Genomic DNA, 17,366 nt, shown 5'->3' on the forward strand with positions numbered 1-17,366 from the left:
CTCTTATCGCCGCACAACTGGAACTGCCTCATTTCCACACGCTAGTCCCAGAAAGGACTGGCGTCGGACACAGCATCACGTGAGGCCGCAACAACAGTCTGGCCGGCGTTGTTTGCCTCAGGCAGTTACCCCGGTCGCCCCGATGATATCAGGTGAGCTGGGCTTCTCTACTGCAACACATATCTGGGGCTGCAATCATTATCATTCTCGGTTCCTCGAAGCGCTGTTTCTCTTGCCCTCATTTCGATTTGCCCAGGGTATGCGACAGGATTCACGACAATGACCAGGCTCCGCGGAGCTTCCCTCGAATCTCCGGATAAAGTACAGCATAGCGGCGAGAAGCATCAGTCTTGTCGATCTAAGGTCCCACCCAATGCGCCTGAGGTGATCATCCAGAACACGATCGAGATTTCCGACTCCTCGCGGGTTCTTCCATGGTACAGGGATGAACGTCGACGGAGTTACAACGTGTTAGTACGCAGGTGAGTATTAGCGCCGCCCGCCGAGAGCGACGAGGGTCCTCAGCTTGTTCCAGCACTCATACATTTTCGTCCTTAGGTACAAAAACCAATTATTATATGGATGTGACGATCCAGGATGCAGTACCCCGACCTGTGCCAGCCGCCGCCGCCGTGTCAGCGAAGGACCCTACCGTCGATACACCGAACTCAGCGCGCGAACCCTGGCGTGTTATCTCGCAAGCTTGGACGACGCTGAAAGTGGACTGTGTCGCAACGCCCCGAAGCTATCACCCGAATTGACGCTCCGTGATTATCACCGAATCTCTTTACAAAGATCCCGGGCTTTCCAAGCGCAGGCTGCTGCTGCTATTACAGAAGAGCAGGCCAATTCCGCCACAGCTGCCAAATGCGATAACGACGATGATAATTCAATCGACTTAAATGAATCTTACAGACGCAGAAGCCAGAGCTCGAAGGATGCTGGTCAATCTTCGGGTCGAGCGTCTTCTTCTGTCGGGTATCAAAACACCTATGATTCTCAGGATTTTGACTACGCCGCGGAGCAGCCACTTAAGGATCCTAAATCTTTCACACAGAACCTATTCGACACTTTATCTTTACGAATGGTTGAATGGCTTCCACTCCGCCGGCCATCAGAATCCTCCCACTCGAAACCACATCAACCAGTACCAAACGTCGAACGTCAATCACAATCCACCGAAAAACCACTGCCTCCTCCGAATGTGAATGAGAAGCCAAAGGCAGCACACGACCAGTCACAGTCGTCTCAAACGCAGAACAATATCCCCCGAACTCCCTCCTCTCGAATTTCGGGTACTCAGTCCTCTGCCGTGGAACTCAAGTTCCAGAATCAGCATGTCAAGCGTCTTTCCGTCACCGAAGTAGATCATTGGCGCCAATCACCACGCAGTAGCATGGACGAAAAACGACGACCGGAATACAAAAATCGCAAATTATCTCTGAATTCGCATCTCACTCCCAACGAAATTGCGAGTGTGACATCGCCGCCAGCGCTTAAACACCGGCCCCAGAAGCACCGTGGCAGGATTGAGGGCACGGACAATGCACGTCCCAAAGAACGTCTCAAGGCCCAACGTCGAGTGTCTTGGGATAGCGAGAAAATCTTCAACCTGGCATCTACGGAAGAGAGTCCTAGTCACCCTCGGCCACTGCCTACTCAGCCTGCGGTTGAGAATGAGTCTCCAAGTCATCGCAAGGCCAAGCACGATTCACCCCCTCGCATGTCCGAGTCTGCTCCATTACCTCAGACGGTGACTCACTTTACCCCGGAGATCATAAGTGGGCTTGGTCAAATAATGGTCGAATCCGAAGATGATGCAGAATCATGGAAGGAGGAACTTGATCGTATTCAATCCATGGGTAGCTTTGAAAACCCCGACTGGAGATTTGCGACGCCACGCCAGCGCCTGGTTTTCCCATTCATCGCCCAAAGCACCTTTTTCATTTTCAGCAGCGCCAAACATATCTTACATTCATTCCGAAGAGATGCATTAGACCCCAAATCACAGCATCGTGCGCCCATGAATAGTCGCCTCGATGTTGCCAACCTACAAACATCATTACAGCAACTTCTTGCCTTCTGCCCATGGGATATTGCATTGCATAGTCTATGGAGTGCCTTGGACAAATTGTTCGTTCCACCCAATGACTTCACATCTACTCGACCTTCTCGGCGATCCTCGCGCAGCTCTACTATGACTGGCCCCGCTCCCCCGGTAGTGCGCGGAATTTCAGACACTGCGACTGACGAGCATTTATCTGACGCAGATGCTGCTCATATTGCTACCGTGGTTCTGTTTGTTCTGGTCAGCGCAATTCCAGATCTGAGTATCTCGACATGGCGGGGAATACTACGCATGCGCGCCACAGGAACTATTGCCTCGTCCGCTGATATGCAGAAGCTCTCGGCTGAACACGCTCAACAAGCTGTGGAGGCAACGGACAAACTAGAGCATGAGCTTGGTCTTCGTCTAGCAAACCGCCTTGTTCGCGCCCTTGCTGCACGTCTTGCATATCACGAAATATCCAAAGCGCGCCAAGCCTATAGTCTCGATCTCCCGAAACAACGACGATTCAACGTTCTCGATCGCATTATAGATCACCTCAGTGAGCATCACAGCCTAGGGCAGTCCGATGACGAGGACGCTTCGCCTGCATCCACTGGGCCTGCGCCTCTTATCGTTGAGTGGCTACGGACAGTCTTCCTGCGCGAATGGGATGGCAATCCAGAGATGGCTAGGAGCAGTGCCGCCGGCGGCGCTGTCCAAATATTGGCCCTAATGTACCAAGAGCGAAATCGACTGGGTCTTCAGCCTGAAGATTTCCAAACTCCTTTTCTCGCTGACCGATTAGATCCACTCGAAATGCCTCTCGCCTGGGTTGGGGGTCTATCAAATAACCGTACGATACACCTACTATCATACTCATTCCTCTTCCCTCCATCGTTCCTCGTCATATACTTCCGAGCTCTGAACTACTCCGCAATGTCAAAATACTTCGAAGCTGCGATGACCACAACGCGACACGTTACTCAAACCGCCTTCGGAAGCATAACGATTGCCGATGATAGCGCACTGCTTTCCCGCATGAAAGTTTCCATGTCGACTTATCTTGTACTTGTTGTCAGACGAGATAATGTCCTCACGGACGCTTTGAATCAGCTATGGCGTCGAGAAAAGCGCGAGCTCATGCGCCCACTCAGGGTTCAGATGGGGATGGACGAGGGAGAAGAAGGATTGGATCATGGTGGCGTGCAGCAGGAATTCTTCCGAGTTCTCATGTCCGATGCTCTAGATCCGGCCTTTGGCATGTTTACTATGGATAGCCGACATCGCATCTCATGGTTCCGGCCCCGTTCCCTGGAGCCTCTATACAAATTTGAGCTTCTCGGCCTCCTCATGTCCATTGCTGTCTACAACGGGTTGACGCTGCCGATCAATTTCCCTGTCGCTTTCTATCGCAAACTCTTGGGATTGAAGGTAAAACATCGGGACCATATTCGTGACGGATGGCCTGAGCTCTCACAGGGTCTGGATATGCTTCTCAATTGGAAGGATGGGGATGTGGGTGACGTTTTTATGCGTACTTATGAGTTCAGTTTTGAAGCTGTCGACCATATTGAAACCGTCGACATGCATAAGGTGGATCGGGATACCATGTGGCCACTGCCTGGTGGATTATCTACACCAACAACACCTGCAGGTGATCACAAAACATGCTCTTCTCAAACAGGCAATGCAGGCATTGCGAGTCCCCCATCATCTACGGTGACCGAGGCAGCACCCACTCACTCCGCTTCGGATGACATCGTCAATTCCATGCCTGGATCCTTGTCGCTCCGGTCCCCCACGCCTCCTGTCGAAGAGGCCGCCCTTGTGACCAACGAGAACCGACATCAATTTGTCAAAGACTATATCTTCTGGCTCACAAACAAGTCTATTCGGCCCCAGTTTGAAGCTTTCCTCCGCGGGTTTCACACTTGTCTCGATCGATCGGCTCTTTCCATCTTCACTCCGGAGTCGCTTAAAAATGTTGTCGAGGGTCTGCAAGAGATCGATGTGAAAGAACTCGAGAATCATTGCCGCTACGAGGGTGGATTTGGACCCGACCATCGTGTCATCCAGGACTTTTGGAGAATTGTCCATGAGTATCCACCTGAGAAGAAAGCGCAACTTCTGGAGTTTGTCACCGCAAGTGATCGAGTCCCCGTTAATGGTATCTCGAGCATCATGTTTGTCATCCAGAAGAATGGCGTGGGAGATGTGGTAAGTTTATGTTCCCCGAAACTAAGACGTCTCGTACAACAATACTAACTCCTTTGTCCCAGCGTCTTCCAACTAGTTTAACATGCTTCGGTCGTCTACTTTTGCCGGAGTACTCATCTCGAGAATTCTTGGCCCAAAAGCTGGACAAGGCGCTCGAGAATGCACAGGGGTTTGGTGTGGCGTAAGCGATGGCCACTTTTTGATTTGTTCGGGTTTAGGAGTGATTTTATACATACCCATACCATTTACTTCGGATATGCAGAAGGGGCAAAAGCATAGCGTTCTATTTGTTGAATCCAAGCCTTCATATTGTACATAGATCTTGCCGTACTAAATATGACCTCAACCAGTTTGCCATGCATAGAAGAAGTCAGTAAATGCAAAGGAAGAAGAGACCTGTCAACACGCGAGTGGTTCAACTCTCTAGCTATGTCCCACTTCAACAAGTGCTCTCTATTGTCGAACGAATGGAGATCGTCAGGCCAAGTGGATCACAGCCCCAGTTGCACGGTGTGGTTCGCCCTGAAATGCTCCAGAGAGCGTGGCGATACCCAGAATTTCTTCAAGCGGAGTCCTGAGGTCCGACTATGACTCTTCAACCTTCTTATTGCTGACGAATTTTGAATAAAAACAATACAACTAACCTCAATTGTGCCGTGTCAGTGACCTGGCTGATCTCTCTCACACACACAAAGTACGGATTGAGCTTTGTCCCCGTCTCTGCAGTCTTCGTCTCCCACCTGCAACACCCCGCCGCCCCACGTTCTGCGATAGGACTCACTCATCTCATCGCCAGGGTCCCCTCGATACTTGAACCACGCCAAAGCTGACCCTCGAAGCTCTCTACAGGAGCTCACTTCCCAATTCGACCCAACTCATTCACAATGGCTCCCATCATCCACTGCGTTCGCCACGCCCAGGTACGTCAGCGACATTCCGCGGCGATCCTAGTAAAGGGTCCTTGCGCGAAGTCTCAGTTCTCACCCCTCTCAATCCTCCCTCTCGAACTGAACAGACCATTGACCACCTATATTCCCAACAGGGCCTGCACAACCTCTGCACCGCCAACCATGTCATCCACGACCCTCTCCTCACAGAACTCGGCCACGAGCAATGCGCCAAACTAAAAGACTCATTCCCCAGACACGCTGAAGTCGACCTAGTCACCGCGTCGCCCCTGCGCCGCACAATCTACACTGCCCTCGAGAGCTTCGGCCCCGTCTTCGACTCACACCCAGGCATGAAGCTCATCGCCCTGCCAGACGTGCAAGAGACCTCCGACGTGCCGTGCGACACGGGCAGCGAGCCCGAGGCTCTGAAGGAGGAATTTGCGGGGAAACCCGTGGACCTGGATCTGGTGTATAAGGGATGGAACGACAAGACGGGCGGCCGCTTTGCGCCTACGAACAAGGCTTTGAAGGAGCGCGCGCTTGCTGCTCGCAGATGGCTCAAGGCCCGGCCTGAGAAGGAGATTATTGTCGTTACGCACGGCGGTTACCTGCACTACTTTACTGAGGATTGGGAGGATAGCAGTCAGTACCAGGGTAGGTGACATACTTCCGGCTCCCGCGTGCTTTTCCTTCGGCCACTGCGGTCCCAGGGATTAGGGGGGACAAAAAGCTAACATTGGCACAGGTACCGGCTGGGTCAACACCGAATACCGCACCTACGCTTTCTCAGATGAGACTCACAAGACTGACCTGGAAGGAAACCCGTTGGATGGGGATAACGCCTCCGTCGTCGAGACCATTGAATCCCGAACTCGCCGCGGGAAAGAGGGTCCGACCCCAGACCGTGAAGAGCAGAAGGCACTGTACAAGCGCGGTACCCAGGGCTGGGACGACCAGGGCTTGCAGATGAGCACTGCGGACCGGGAGGCGGCCAAGGTGCCCGAGGGCAAGGAGGTTAACGGTGTTCGCATTTAGAAGAGGGTTAGGGTTAGGATTAGAACTGCGCAGGAACATAGGCATCATTTGATAAAGGTTTTTTTTTCGTGGTAGTTTGACGACATGCTTAGATAGACTTTTTGGAATAGAACAAAAGTTCATTATTTCTGGCGGAGTGCTTTGTTCCATTGTCTTCGGGGCTCTTTCTTTGCGGTGAATCTTTATTGTTAAGCAAGACATGAGGGACAATGTGATTCAGGACAAGAGACTTATCCTTTACTTTTCTTTAATTCTCCGAGGGATGTATTATAAAAGACTCGGTTCCCGCCTAGTTGAAGTTATCCAGCATCTCCAGTAACTTCATCGTCTCAGAGGATGTACTCCCCTTATTCTACTATGTAGATGAACTAACCCTGTCATTTGCAGTATAGAATCCACGATTGAGACGCGCATCACTTTGCCATTCCCAGATTGAGAACGGTAGGCCCCTCTCCGATACGTTGACATTTTTGACAACTCGATTTAGAAGCAGTCGGAACTATACCTAGGTACACATCTTTTATAGCGTCCTCGAAGTCACTTTCGAGAGCATCCCATGCCCAGGTGTTCTTGGTCCAGCCAGATACGACTAACTAAGTACATAGTACCAGTACCTAGATAAGTACCCACTCCTTGGACTTCATATTTCTGTCTTTGATACGAATATTTTATAATAATGAGTTCTAGGCTCCCCCTCCACTTCTTCACGTGCGATGGCCTGCTGCAGTGAGACCCTGGAACAGGTAAGCGCTCGTTCCAACGCGCCGGATGCTAACAAATGATAGAGACTGAACTCCTGGCCCATCTTATTATTCCTATTCTATCAACATCCAGGTCAGTCAATCCACCCTCGGTTTGTTAGCTAATTGAGTTTTAGGGTGTCCATGGTGACATTTACTGTGGGTGCGCATGTGTTTGTGGACCCCTTTGTTCCATTCAGTCTTTCAGGAGCTTACAGAGCCTCAGCTATATTTAATCGCACGATCTACGGTAGGTCATTGGTTATCGAGAGCTCAGCAGAGACTGGTGCGTTCAAAGGGGGCAGTATTCATGAGTAGCCACTGTAAATGCCACTATGAACATCTTCTCTCATGTGATTTCATTGTTCGTAGTGCTTGTTCCAAGGCCCGGGTTCCAAACCCTGGAGGTTTATACTAGTGTAGTACCTTCCTTCACGTTCCGAGTCCCCCCCCCCCCCCGTCCTTTCCAAGGTTACTAGTACTAGTCCGAGTCTACAGTTGTCCCGACCATATTTTTTGAGAATATGGTCAGAATGCCCAAATTTCATTGAATATCATATTTTCAAAAATACTATATTCTACTACTACTACTACTACTACTACTACTACTACTACTAAAAACCTAGAGATCTAAGTTAGCAAAAAAAAAAAATGAGGGTATTCAGAACACGTTGTGGTCCACGCACCAACTTAAAACTTCAAAATAACGGGCGCGTATCAGAGCAAAACCTACAGGTCTAAATTAACAAAAAAGAATTGAGGGTATACAGAACGCGTCACGTTCCATTTACCAACTTCAAAACAAGGCGTATATCAGAGCAAAATTTAGAGAAGTCTGAGGTTACTACAGAATTCCAGAGTTATAGAAGAAAGAGCCCAATATATTCAAGTCCGTAGATCCATGGATGTTTGAAAAATATTAGTTGAAAAGTTGAAAACTGCAGAAATTGATCAGAAGATCAAAGATACATAGGTAGCAGGACATAATTGCTCCACTGCCAGGGCTTATTCCAAGGAAGGTCACGATTGTAGAAGAAAATCAATACAAGTAGCATGGAGCTTCACCCTTTTCTTTAATTAGAATCTACGCATGTATTATCATGTTCATTTTTTTGCTAATGCAAACCTTTGGCAGGTAGATGACCCTTAATCTGCTACAACAAATACGTAACTAGGGGTAGCCAAAGCCACAGTATGACGCTCAATGATTATTTACTAGTATTCAACTATTCCGGACTAATCTAGTTAAAGGCAAACATGTTTTTGGGGTTTTCGCTATGATTACCAGTAATAATGGTGGCTTGGTGGCCCCCAAATTCGGATGGCTTGCATTGCCCCAAGGTCTACCCCCGTAGTGTCGCAAAACAGACTCGAAGCGGTTGTCGAGCTGTCGATCGGCGAAATTAAGCTGCGGGACTTGGTGGAGGGGAAATTTGAAATTCAATCCCCACGCACAACGTAGGCAGCGAGATTCCGGGCACCTGCAAGAGATGTATGTAACTAGTACTCCGTACGGAGTAGATGGGGGCTATTTCGGACGCGTGCGGGCCGCAAGCCACTGCTCCAATCCGGGCCCACTCATAATACCAATGAGATCGGACAAGCGAATTACTATATCGGGCTAGCTTTACCACGTTTAACCTGGAGACTACCCAACTTTTTGACCCTCCTTTTAAGTTCCTTTTCTCATGTCGAAAAACACCCACCTGTCTCCCTTTAAGTTCCTTTGCTCATTCCGAAAAACACTCTGGTTCTCCAGCACATTTCTCGCCTACTAGGCCCCTGGTGCTCAAAATGGACTCGAAAGAACCCTCTGATCAATCCGTGGCATCGGCCCAACAAGTACCGAACGTCAACCATCGTGATTTGCCCGCTCTAGAGCGCTTTTTTATCAAGATTGGCCTTTTTAACGAAGCATTTACTAGGCTGTAAGAGCTCTAAACCCCATATCATACTGGATTGCCCACTTATCTTGTACATTTAGGTATATGGTCGTTCTCATTTTATCGCCATACATATTCGAATATCTGATATGCCGTCCCTTTATGGAATGTGGTAACGAAACTTGCCGGTCATACAATGACAAAGCGTCAAAGTCCATAGAGGTGACTCTAGTCCTGTACTTTTTCCGGATGCTTTATATTGGTTGGGCGCGCAAGAGGCGACAAGCAGCTGAGGATAAAGGTGCTGCTTCAAATGAGAGAATTTCCGAGGCTAGGACTGTGAAAAAACTTGAATAACACAATTAAATGTCTAGGCAGTGGATGGGAGATACTTGTGAAGGACTTATTTCTTGACTATGGTGGAATTATCTTTTGGGGGGGGATTCTTTCCAAGGTTGCGTCTTTAAACTTGGAATAGTACATCATTTCTGATGAACACTAGATATAATACTAGTAGTATATATTGGTACAACTAGATATCCAGTTACTCTAAGATATACTCAGTGTCCGGGTGTAAGACGAGAGAGCTCGATGGCTGTCTCAGGTGCGTGAGCAGATGGGTCAATCACATAAGTACAAAACAACAACACCGATAGGGTAAACCAACGATGCTATCTCCAATACTTTAGGATGGCAACGAGCCAAGATTACTTTCACAAAAAATGAGTCTTGGTGATCAGCACCGTGTTGAGAGATTGAGGGGAAGGGAAATACATTTTGCCCTGCCCCTATCTAAGTTTCAGAGTCAAGTCCGCGTTGTGGTTGTGGATTCAGTCCGGCTGGTAACTGTGGAGCTTGTCCAGATACTTCGAGCGATTAAACAACGAGGCTACAATAATGCACTCAAAAATTCTTTGTACAGAGGGGATTTTTTCAACTTGTTGGGACCCATATAGTTACAGGATGAGGATCGGAGGCTGAAGCTTGATTTTCTCAGTAACCGATCCCGTAGGGTCCACTTGTCTCGGCATCTGTTATGTCCACTGTCTGACCAACGTGATTGTGATGCATTAGCGTGCATAGTGGCTGCGCTAGGAACATGAAGATCACAGCCTGAAAACAGCCAAATTAACATGCAAATCGTCTCTCAGGTAAATATGTACTACTAGTACATAAAATGCGATCTTGACCAGAGAGCCGGCATGTGTATGGCCAAACAGGGTACACGCAACAACGTGCATGAAAAGAGCACCAATCTGCATTAATAAAGCGAAGGCAAACTCTTCAACGGTTCCAGGTTAGAATAGGAGTTTAGCGAAGAACTTACAACATTTGGCCCCCAAAGTAGTGGATAAGAAGGTCCACTTAGGTGATTGTTTAGCTCCACCACCAAACACTCGACTATGTATATATCCTACAATTAGTGCGGGCAAAGACACAGAGTGCCAGTTCGCTATGGTAAGATGGTCCTAGCCTGTGCAGCTAAAATTGCTTTCTTTGTAGAAGACGTGGAATTGTGGAATAGGGTGTAGCCATTTACGAAAGAAAATAAGCATCTTTTAATGTGATGACTTTCTTCGGGGAATCTAATGTTCTTCTCATATGGATTATGCGGAATTAGTAAACTAGCGGTGGCACAGCGCACCAAACCAAGCATTTAGATTGCCTCGATATTTTCCAAATACAGAGTATGAACTGGTCTCCATCGTCCCGTCCCGTCCTGCGGGAGAAGTGGCCCTTCTCCCTACTCTAAATCGGGAATTCGAAATTGTATCTCTGCCGTTTATGTAGACTGAATCGGAGTAAAGTGGGGATTTTGCTCAGATAGCATAACAAGGCTGATTCCAAGCCGACGAATCGGCTAATATCAATGTTCAAAGCATAATGTATCATGTTCTAGTATGCATTCAGGTCTACTTCTATGTCATATTCTGCAGTACTAATAACGCTCGAAGTTACTTTCATAGGTATATTTCAAGCAATTAATCGACTTGTATGTAGATATGCCCAGGTGCAGCTTGAAAATTGTATTTAGCATGATTTTGGGCATGCTTCATGCAGAGTAAAACAGAAATCCTGACACGATGGGCTACGAAGTACTCCGTACCCACAGAAAGGACATCCACAAGGAGCTCTTTGTTGCATGAAAGCCAATGTCTTTTTATCTAGGATAGGGAAAGAAGTCGACGATCTCTCGAAAAATTGCAGCCAACGATTCCGTTACGTTAAATAGCCCCCAAATGAACGAATGGACACCGAGTCATACCGTAGGCTTGTGATGATAGATACGTAGCGATTATACTATAGGCGATGTCTTGAAACTGCCCCTATGAATATAAATACCAGAAAAAGGGCCTTGAACTCGTTTTTTATCTCAATCAAAACAGTCTCACTTCATAGTTGACCTAGAATGAAGCTCTCTTCGGGATTTCTGGCTCTATCTGCTCTCGGCAATATTGCGTTCGCCGCTCCTGTGTCTGCTCCTGATCAGAGCCCCCATGATGCGGGAATAGCCGAGGCTCAACTTGAAAAAAGAGGCATCGTTTCGAAATGTCAAACTGTTGCCAAATACGTTTGGATCGGTCAGAAGACTCTCGAGGTCACGTAAGTCTTGACTCCAATCATTCACAGTCATACGGATTCTGACCCACAAACTTTAGTAATTGGTTTTACACCGATGTTGAAGATTATATCAAGGGTGTCTGTGAAAGAAAAGACGACACATATTGTTCTTCCATCCTGACAGAGGTCAGAGCTGGATTTGACCTGGCCCTAAAGCTCGTTCGGAAAGTTGAGTTTGCTACTTCTCTCGTCGGAGGGGGGACTGTTCTCATGAACCTCAACGCTCGGGCTCTCCCCAGCGATGCCTATGACATGGAAGCCCTCAAACAACTACACAACTACACCATCGATTCTCATTATATGGTCGAGAATCCTCGTATTGGAGCTCGATCAGATGATGCCACACCTGCTCTGGCTCATCAATATCGCCTGAGCGGTGTTAGAGAGTTAAACTCTAACATCTCCCGCAATTATGATATCTATCACTTTGAAGATGGTACAGCACACCTTCGCATTCCTGGGCCCAGCAGCGGCTCTTCTCTCCAAAAACGCGTCGATGGACCCGGAGTGAAGATTGCATTCAAGCATGAGGCGATGGGCTATTCTGGCAGCGACTTTACGGGAGCTGCAACAAACTTTGCTTATAGGTGGGAGACACTACACCATGGCGGGCCATGGTAACATTTTCGGGTGGGCGGGGACGTCTGGTCAGGCCTTTATGTACTTCCGCTCTATCACTGAAGGTGAGGGATTCGGGAACAACTATGAGAGTGTCTCAGCATGTGGAGACATGAGCTCCCATGTTGGTACTCAGTACGACACCTAGACTTGAATAGGGCTGAAATTGTATTTAACGACTCGGAATGCACGGTGTCTTGATAATATGCGGGTTTTTATCCAAGCATAAAATCAGCTCGGGCACTTGAAGTCGGAGGCACCTGGTTATCTCTCAATATACTATACTAGTACTTCAATTCAGGAGTGCTTATTCAAGTTGGCCATGGTCTTACAAACTTGTGTATCTAGGTACTACTATTACTGCCAGTGTATGTGATGAAGTTACTAATAGACTTGAAATACGCATAGTTCATGTCAGACTTCGAGAATCTCATTTGCGGGTACCCTCATACCCTCACAGTACCTCATACCTCCAAGACTCATATAGACTCAATTTTCAAGGTTGTATAAACAGTGTAAATATGCCAAGGCTCTTTGGCTTGGCAAAATTGTGCATTCAAGTTCCAAGGGTTTCAATATTTATTAGCGTATCACTACTAGTACCTAGGTAGACTAAAATGTATTTAAATTACTAAGGAATAGGGATGTAGACGTAGATGTAGATGTAGATGTAGATGTAGATGTAGATTTAAATGCAAATGCGAATGCAAATGCGCTAGACTAGCATAGCCGTCAAGGGTGGAACCCCAGAATGTTGGTGCCTCTTGTTGATACGAACGGGCGAGTGTGCGCGGCTTAACTATTTTTAGGCGCCGATCCAATAAGTGCGAGCGTGGCGCAGATGTGCAACCTCCCGCTTTTAATGTCCCCATATAACCTCCTCTCGCCCACTCCTTGAGCTTCACGAGCCAAAATGATTGACGAAAGCCTGCCTAGTAAGTCAAGATATCCATTGATACACAATGCCTTCTTTCGATTCCACTGCCTCCTCCTGAATTCTCTCCTTGCCTTTTTCCCTTCCCCGCTACCTCATACCTCCCCGCTCGGCCCTGCTCTGCTCTTGCACAATAGCTGACGTTATTTTCGTCGCCTGCCAGCCTTCTTCCTAAAGAACGACTCAAAGACTCCTCAGCAAAATACCATATATCATCGTCAACATGGAAATGACCCCGAACCTGCATATACTCTCCGCGCCCTGGACCCCGCCGCCCCTGCATCACAAAACCGTTATGGCGTCGCCCTTTGCGACCCCTACGTGCCCGAGGTCGTCTTTGGGGAGGTCGCTGTAATTCCAGAATGGACACAGCCAAGCTTGTCCGCAGACACCATTCGGGCCAATGGTGGTGCACCCCCTCCGCCTGAACCTATCCTCCCCGTCGAATTCACCATCCAACTTTATAATCCCGACCAGACCATCACCGTGAAACACCAACCCAAGTCCTGGAACAAACCCGCTCGATGGGAATTCGAGATGCCCCAGCGTACTTTCCGATTCCCTTCTGCCTCGACCCTTGACCGAACTCAGAGCGACCCAGCCGCGGCAGATGTGACACCAAAGCTGCGATTCAGTTGGCGCAAGGATGGAAAACTTTCAAAGGATCTCACGTGTCTGCTGCATGGCAAGTCCTCGACCATTCCAGACACACAGAAGAAGAGCCGGGAGCCCGATATTACCGTCGCACTTTTCCAAGGTCTGCGTGAGCTCACACTCTACGAACCGAATCTCTACCGTGTGGAAATGGAGGATTTCAAAGGCTTGGAAGTTGTTCTATTACTTGCCGCAGTGGCTATTCGGGATATATTCTTTGGCCCTGCTAAGGAAGCATTCCATATTACAGCTGGCGGACCGACAATGACCAACGGCAGGCCACAACCCGTTGCTACTCCTGCCCCTGCAGGCAGGAAGAGCCCGAAGGTTCAAGCTGTCGGCGCAGTACCCACAGGACCACCACCACGGAGCTCGACAGGGCCGCCACCACGAAGCTCGACCTTCAATGCAATGTCACCACAATCACCCGGCCCACAAGCCCGAAAGCGACAAGACGAGCTCGCGCAAGCAGAATCCCGCCGAACCCAAGACCTCCTCGCCGCAGAGAAACGGGCGCAAGAGAAATCCCGACAAAAGCGCCAAGCCGAAGTCGACAAGGAAACAAAACGGCTACAAAAGCTCTACGGACAGGAAGAGCACCAAGCCCGACTTCAGCCAGCTCCCTCTTCCCGACCAAATCTCCCCCCGCGACACAGCGGTCCTTCTCGCCCATATTCTCACCACCCCTCTCAATCTTACTCCTACCTACCTCAACAAGAGCCCGCCTGGCGGCAGCAGCAGCAGCAGCAGCCTCCTCGCTACCACCGACCACAACAGTCGCAAGGCGCACCCGTCCCCACATTCGCTAATGGCCCGTATATGCAAGCGCCTGGTGGCCGAGACCCGCGGATCCAATCATCCGTACACATCGCCCAACCCCGGCCTCAAGTCCGGCCCCAGTCGACAGTCGGTTTCTACCCGACCGCGACCGCTACCGCGACGAGCAGCGGGGCCTTGCAGACTGGGCCACAGCCTGCCCAGCAGCTCCAGCCTAAGAAAAGCAGTTTCTTCGGATTCCGGCGCAACAAGGAAGAAGGTGACAGGACGCGCCTGGATAAAAAGCGGAGTTCGATGTTCTGAACTTGATTTGTTGATATTTTTTCCCCGGAGTTTCTCTAGCGATACCCTTACGGTTTTGTTTCATTATTCATTCTTTTTCTTTGGCATTTCCGGCGCATGGGTTTTTTATCATTCGGTTTGGATTGTATAGACATCGGCATAAGATTTTCAGATATGAGTCAATTAAAATCTGATGATATCTTTTACGGATGAAAAGACAGAGCGAGTCTCTGGGGACACTTGAATATAGGAGAACGATTACTCAGAATGCATATTGTCAAGTTCTTGGAGGTTATTTCATTTTCTGGGTATTGGGGTATATAGTATAGTAGTAACATGTCCATGTAGAATCAAAATCGAAATCCGACGCCGATGAGAGAAAGGCGAAATCGCCGGATATCCACAAAAGTCCGCCCAGGATATCATATAAACATAAAAGAAAAGAAAGAAAGTATTATAAACAGGAAGTGTCAGTGTCTGTATCCTTCCACGTAGGAGGTCGTTCAGAAAAAAAGAGGAAAGGGAAAAAGAGAAAAAAGAAGAGAGAAGGGGAATGAAAAGTATAATGCAAAGAAAAGAAAAGAAAAGAAAAGAAAAGAAAGGAAAAGAAAAGAAAAGAAAAGAGCATGAAAGAGGGTAATCATCATGAAAAAGCAAGCAAAAAGCCACTAGCAAAAGCTTTTCTTAGGCACAAGTTCCTTCGTGCTCGCGGCGTCATCAGTAGGGATCGTAGCAGGATGCGTAGTCGACTCCTGCGAGACGAGCGTCGTAACCTTGATACCGGCAAAAGTCTCCTTGGTATCAAGTTCCTTGCTATAGCTTGGAGCTGTGCTGGGCGGTGTCAAATCTTCGAGATCGTAGCTGTCGTGCTTGGTATCACGGCCGCCGATGACAGATGCTTGAACGTGGGTGTGTGTGCCGGTTAGAACACTGCGCCCGTTTCGTGAGGGGCGAGTGGTCTTGCTGCGAGACCCGTTGCTGCGGGTGGAGAAGATGTGGGGGAGGAGTTGGGAGAGCATGGCTCTTGTGCTGGGGAGACAGGCGCAGATGATGGCGACATTGCATTCGATTGCGGACCATTCAGCGGCGCCGACGTTGTCGTCTAGATGAGATTAGTGAGGTGAACAGGGGATTGTGTCGGTTGGTGGCGTGGCACGTACAGGTTGGATCACTGGAGTTTGAAATAACCAAGAGACTCTTGAGACGCAGAATACTGGTGATCATCACGCTGGAGGGAATAATGTCAGCAAATGGCCATGGAAGTAAAGAAATCAGAGAAGATATAGAGGGGGAACGTACAATCCACCAAGGGCAAACACGGCCATCAATGCAAACTTCTGCTTCCTGGGAAGCTGAAGAGAGCTGAGTACCGGCATGGGATAGATCAAGATCAAAAGATCGGTCAAGATGTGGACGGCGGAATTAGAAAACCAAAGGGCCTTCTTGTCGAAACAGAATCCCGGCACAGTGGGATCCCAAAATTTGGCCAAGGGCACGCAGTTCACCCAGGCACTGAGAACGGTCCAAGTTCCGTAGACGGCGAGGAATCCGATGAGTAGAGAACATGCGAGACGCATGCGTGGCGTTGAGAAGACTCGGCGGTATTGGAAAAGGATTGACATCTTGGTGGTGAGAAGACTGGTCTGATAGATAGGAACGGATGCCCAGAAACACTTTTGGCAAATGGGGAATTAGTTATGTCCATTGACAGGTAGAATTCAGTTGAACGCACAATCATTTGGATTTTATAGACATCGGCTGGGATGAGTTTGAAATGCTCGCCCATTCCATGGTAGACCTCTATTCAGAATTAGTAAATCTCGCATACACTGTCGAGGAAACTGGATGAACAAACCGCCAACGAACAATCCAAAGAATGCCCACGAGAATGCCTGTGCTGAGATATCAGATTTGCTGCTTTCGCATATAGTTGAGTCAAAGGCACTTACCAGTGCGATTAAGATGGCGTAGTCATCGGCACCCATTTGCTTCACCATAACCGTTCGTGTATAGATACGGATGAGGACTAAAGCCGTCGCCAGACATGTAAAGACAGTGCTGACCGCGAGGGCCCCGCGGCCACGGGATGTAGACAAAGTCGTCATTGTGTTTGATGTGTGTAGAACGATTGCTCGCCCTGATCTCACTGGAGACCTTCAGTGGTTGTCAAATGAGTGGAGTGGGAGAGGTTCAAAGAGGAGAAAGACGATCAAGCCAGGGCCACCACTTCATTTTAACAAAACCTCAATTCCACTGAAGAAAAGGCAATCTTGGGGGTGAACAAGCCCCTCTTGGCTGGACTGTTACCAAAAGGGGAAGAGTGGAAGATCGACTACTCCGTATTTACTCCGTACCAAGAATGTCAAGGGAAAAATGGTAAAGAAAAAGAGAAAATACAGCCACTAGCACTGATTAGTACTTGGTAGTGGGTAAAAGGGATTCGTCTTTAGCCACAGAGGGGCATATAGGATATAAGCTCAGGAACAGTAATATGACTATTGGAGTTTGGAAGATTATTAAACTCGGCATGCTGATCAGCGTCTCAAAGCAGCATTCGAAGATCTCAATTCAAATTCAAACTCCGCTCTTCCAGATGGGCGAAAGCTCCGACAGAGTTTGAAAGATACTCCGTACAGACGGTGGCGTGTTGACTACTTGCGGAGA

General features: G+C 48.5%; 5 protein-coding genes across 5 annotated transcripts; 4 read left to right on the top strand and 1 right to left on the bottom strand.

The window, feature by feature from the left end:
• Positions 1-279: 279 nt before the first annotated feature.
• N7533_005173 (HECT domain protein) lies at positions 280-4,452 on the top strand (the record flags this gene model as incomplete). Its single annotated transcript, XM_057101823.1, has 3 exons — positions 280-482; positions 559-4,267; positions 4,330-4,452. The coding sequence occupies 3 exons, from the start codon at positions 280-282 to the stop codon at positions 4,450-4,452; spliced, it is 4,035 nt and encodes a 1,344-aa protein (XP_056961453.1).
• A 699-nt stretch (positions 4,453-5,151) lies between these two features.
• N7533_005174 (uncharacterized protein) lies at positions 5,152-6,192 on the top strand (the record flags this gene model as incomplete). The annotated part of the gene is made up of 3 exons (XM_057101824.1): positions 5,152-5,187; positions 5,310-5,811; positions 5,903-6,192. 3 exons carry the CDS (start codon positions 5,152-5,154, stop codon positions 6,190-6,192), a joined length of 828 nt encoding a protein of 275 aa, XP_056961454.1.
• Positions 6,193-11,225: 5,033 nt separating this feature from the next.
• N7533_005175 (uncharacterized protein) lies at positions 11,226-12,058 on the top strand (the record flags this gene model as incomplete). The annotated part of the gene is made up of 2 exons (XM_057101825.1): positions 11,226-11,419; positions 11,476-12,058. 2 exons carry the CDS (start codon positions 11,226-11,228, stop codon positions 12,056-12,058), a joined length of 777 nt encoding a protein of 258 aa, XP_056961455.1.
• A 910-nt stretch (positions 12,059-12,968) lies between these two features.
• Positions 12,969-14,723, top strand: N7533_005176 (uncharacterized protein; the record flags this gene model as incomplete). Its single annotated transcript, XM_057101826.1, has 2 exons — positions 12,969-12,990; positions 13,153-14,723. The coding sequence occupies 2 exons, from the start codon at positions 12,969-12,971 to the stop codon at positions 14,721-14,723; spliced, it is 1,593 nt and encodes a 530-aa protein (XP_056961456.1).
• Positions 14,724-15,370: 647 nt separating this feature from the next.
• On the bottom strand, positions 15,371-16,807 carry N7533_005177 (putative integral membrane protein; the record flags this gene model as incomplete). Its single annotated transcript, XM_057101827.1, has 6 exons — positions 15,371-15,804; positions 15,863-15,930; positions 16,002-16,375; positions 16,435-16,502; positions 16,558-16,594; positions 16,652-16,807. The coding sequence occupies 6 exons, from the start codon at positions 16,805-16,807 to the stop codon at positions 15,371-15,373; spliced, it is 1,137 nt and encodes a 378-aa protein (XP_056961457.1).
• Between the last annotated feature and the right edge of the window lie 559 nt (positions 16,808-17,366).

The sequence above is a fragment of the Penicillium manginii genome (assembly GCF_028828005.1).
Source record: "Penicillium manginii strain IBT 31320 chromosome Unknown utg000004l:1.0-7231830.0:1.0-7236170.0, whole genome shotgun sequence".
NCBI classification, from domain to species: domain Eukaryota; kingdom Fungi; phylum Ascomycota; class Eurotiomycetes; order Eurotiales; family Aspergillaceae; genus Penicillium; species Penicillium manginii.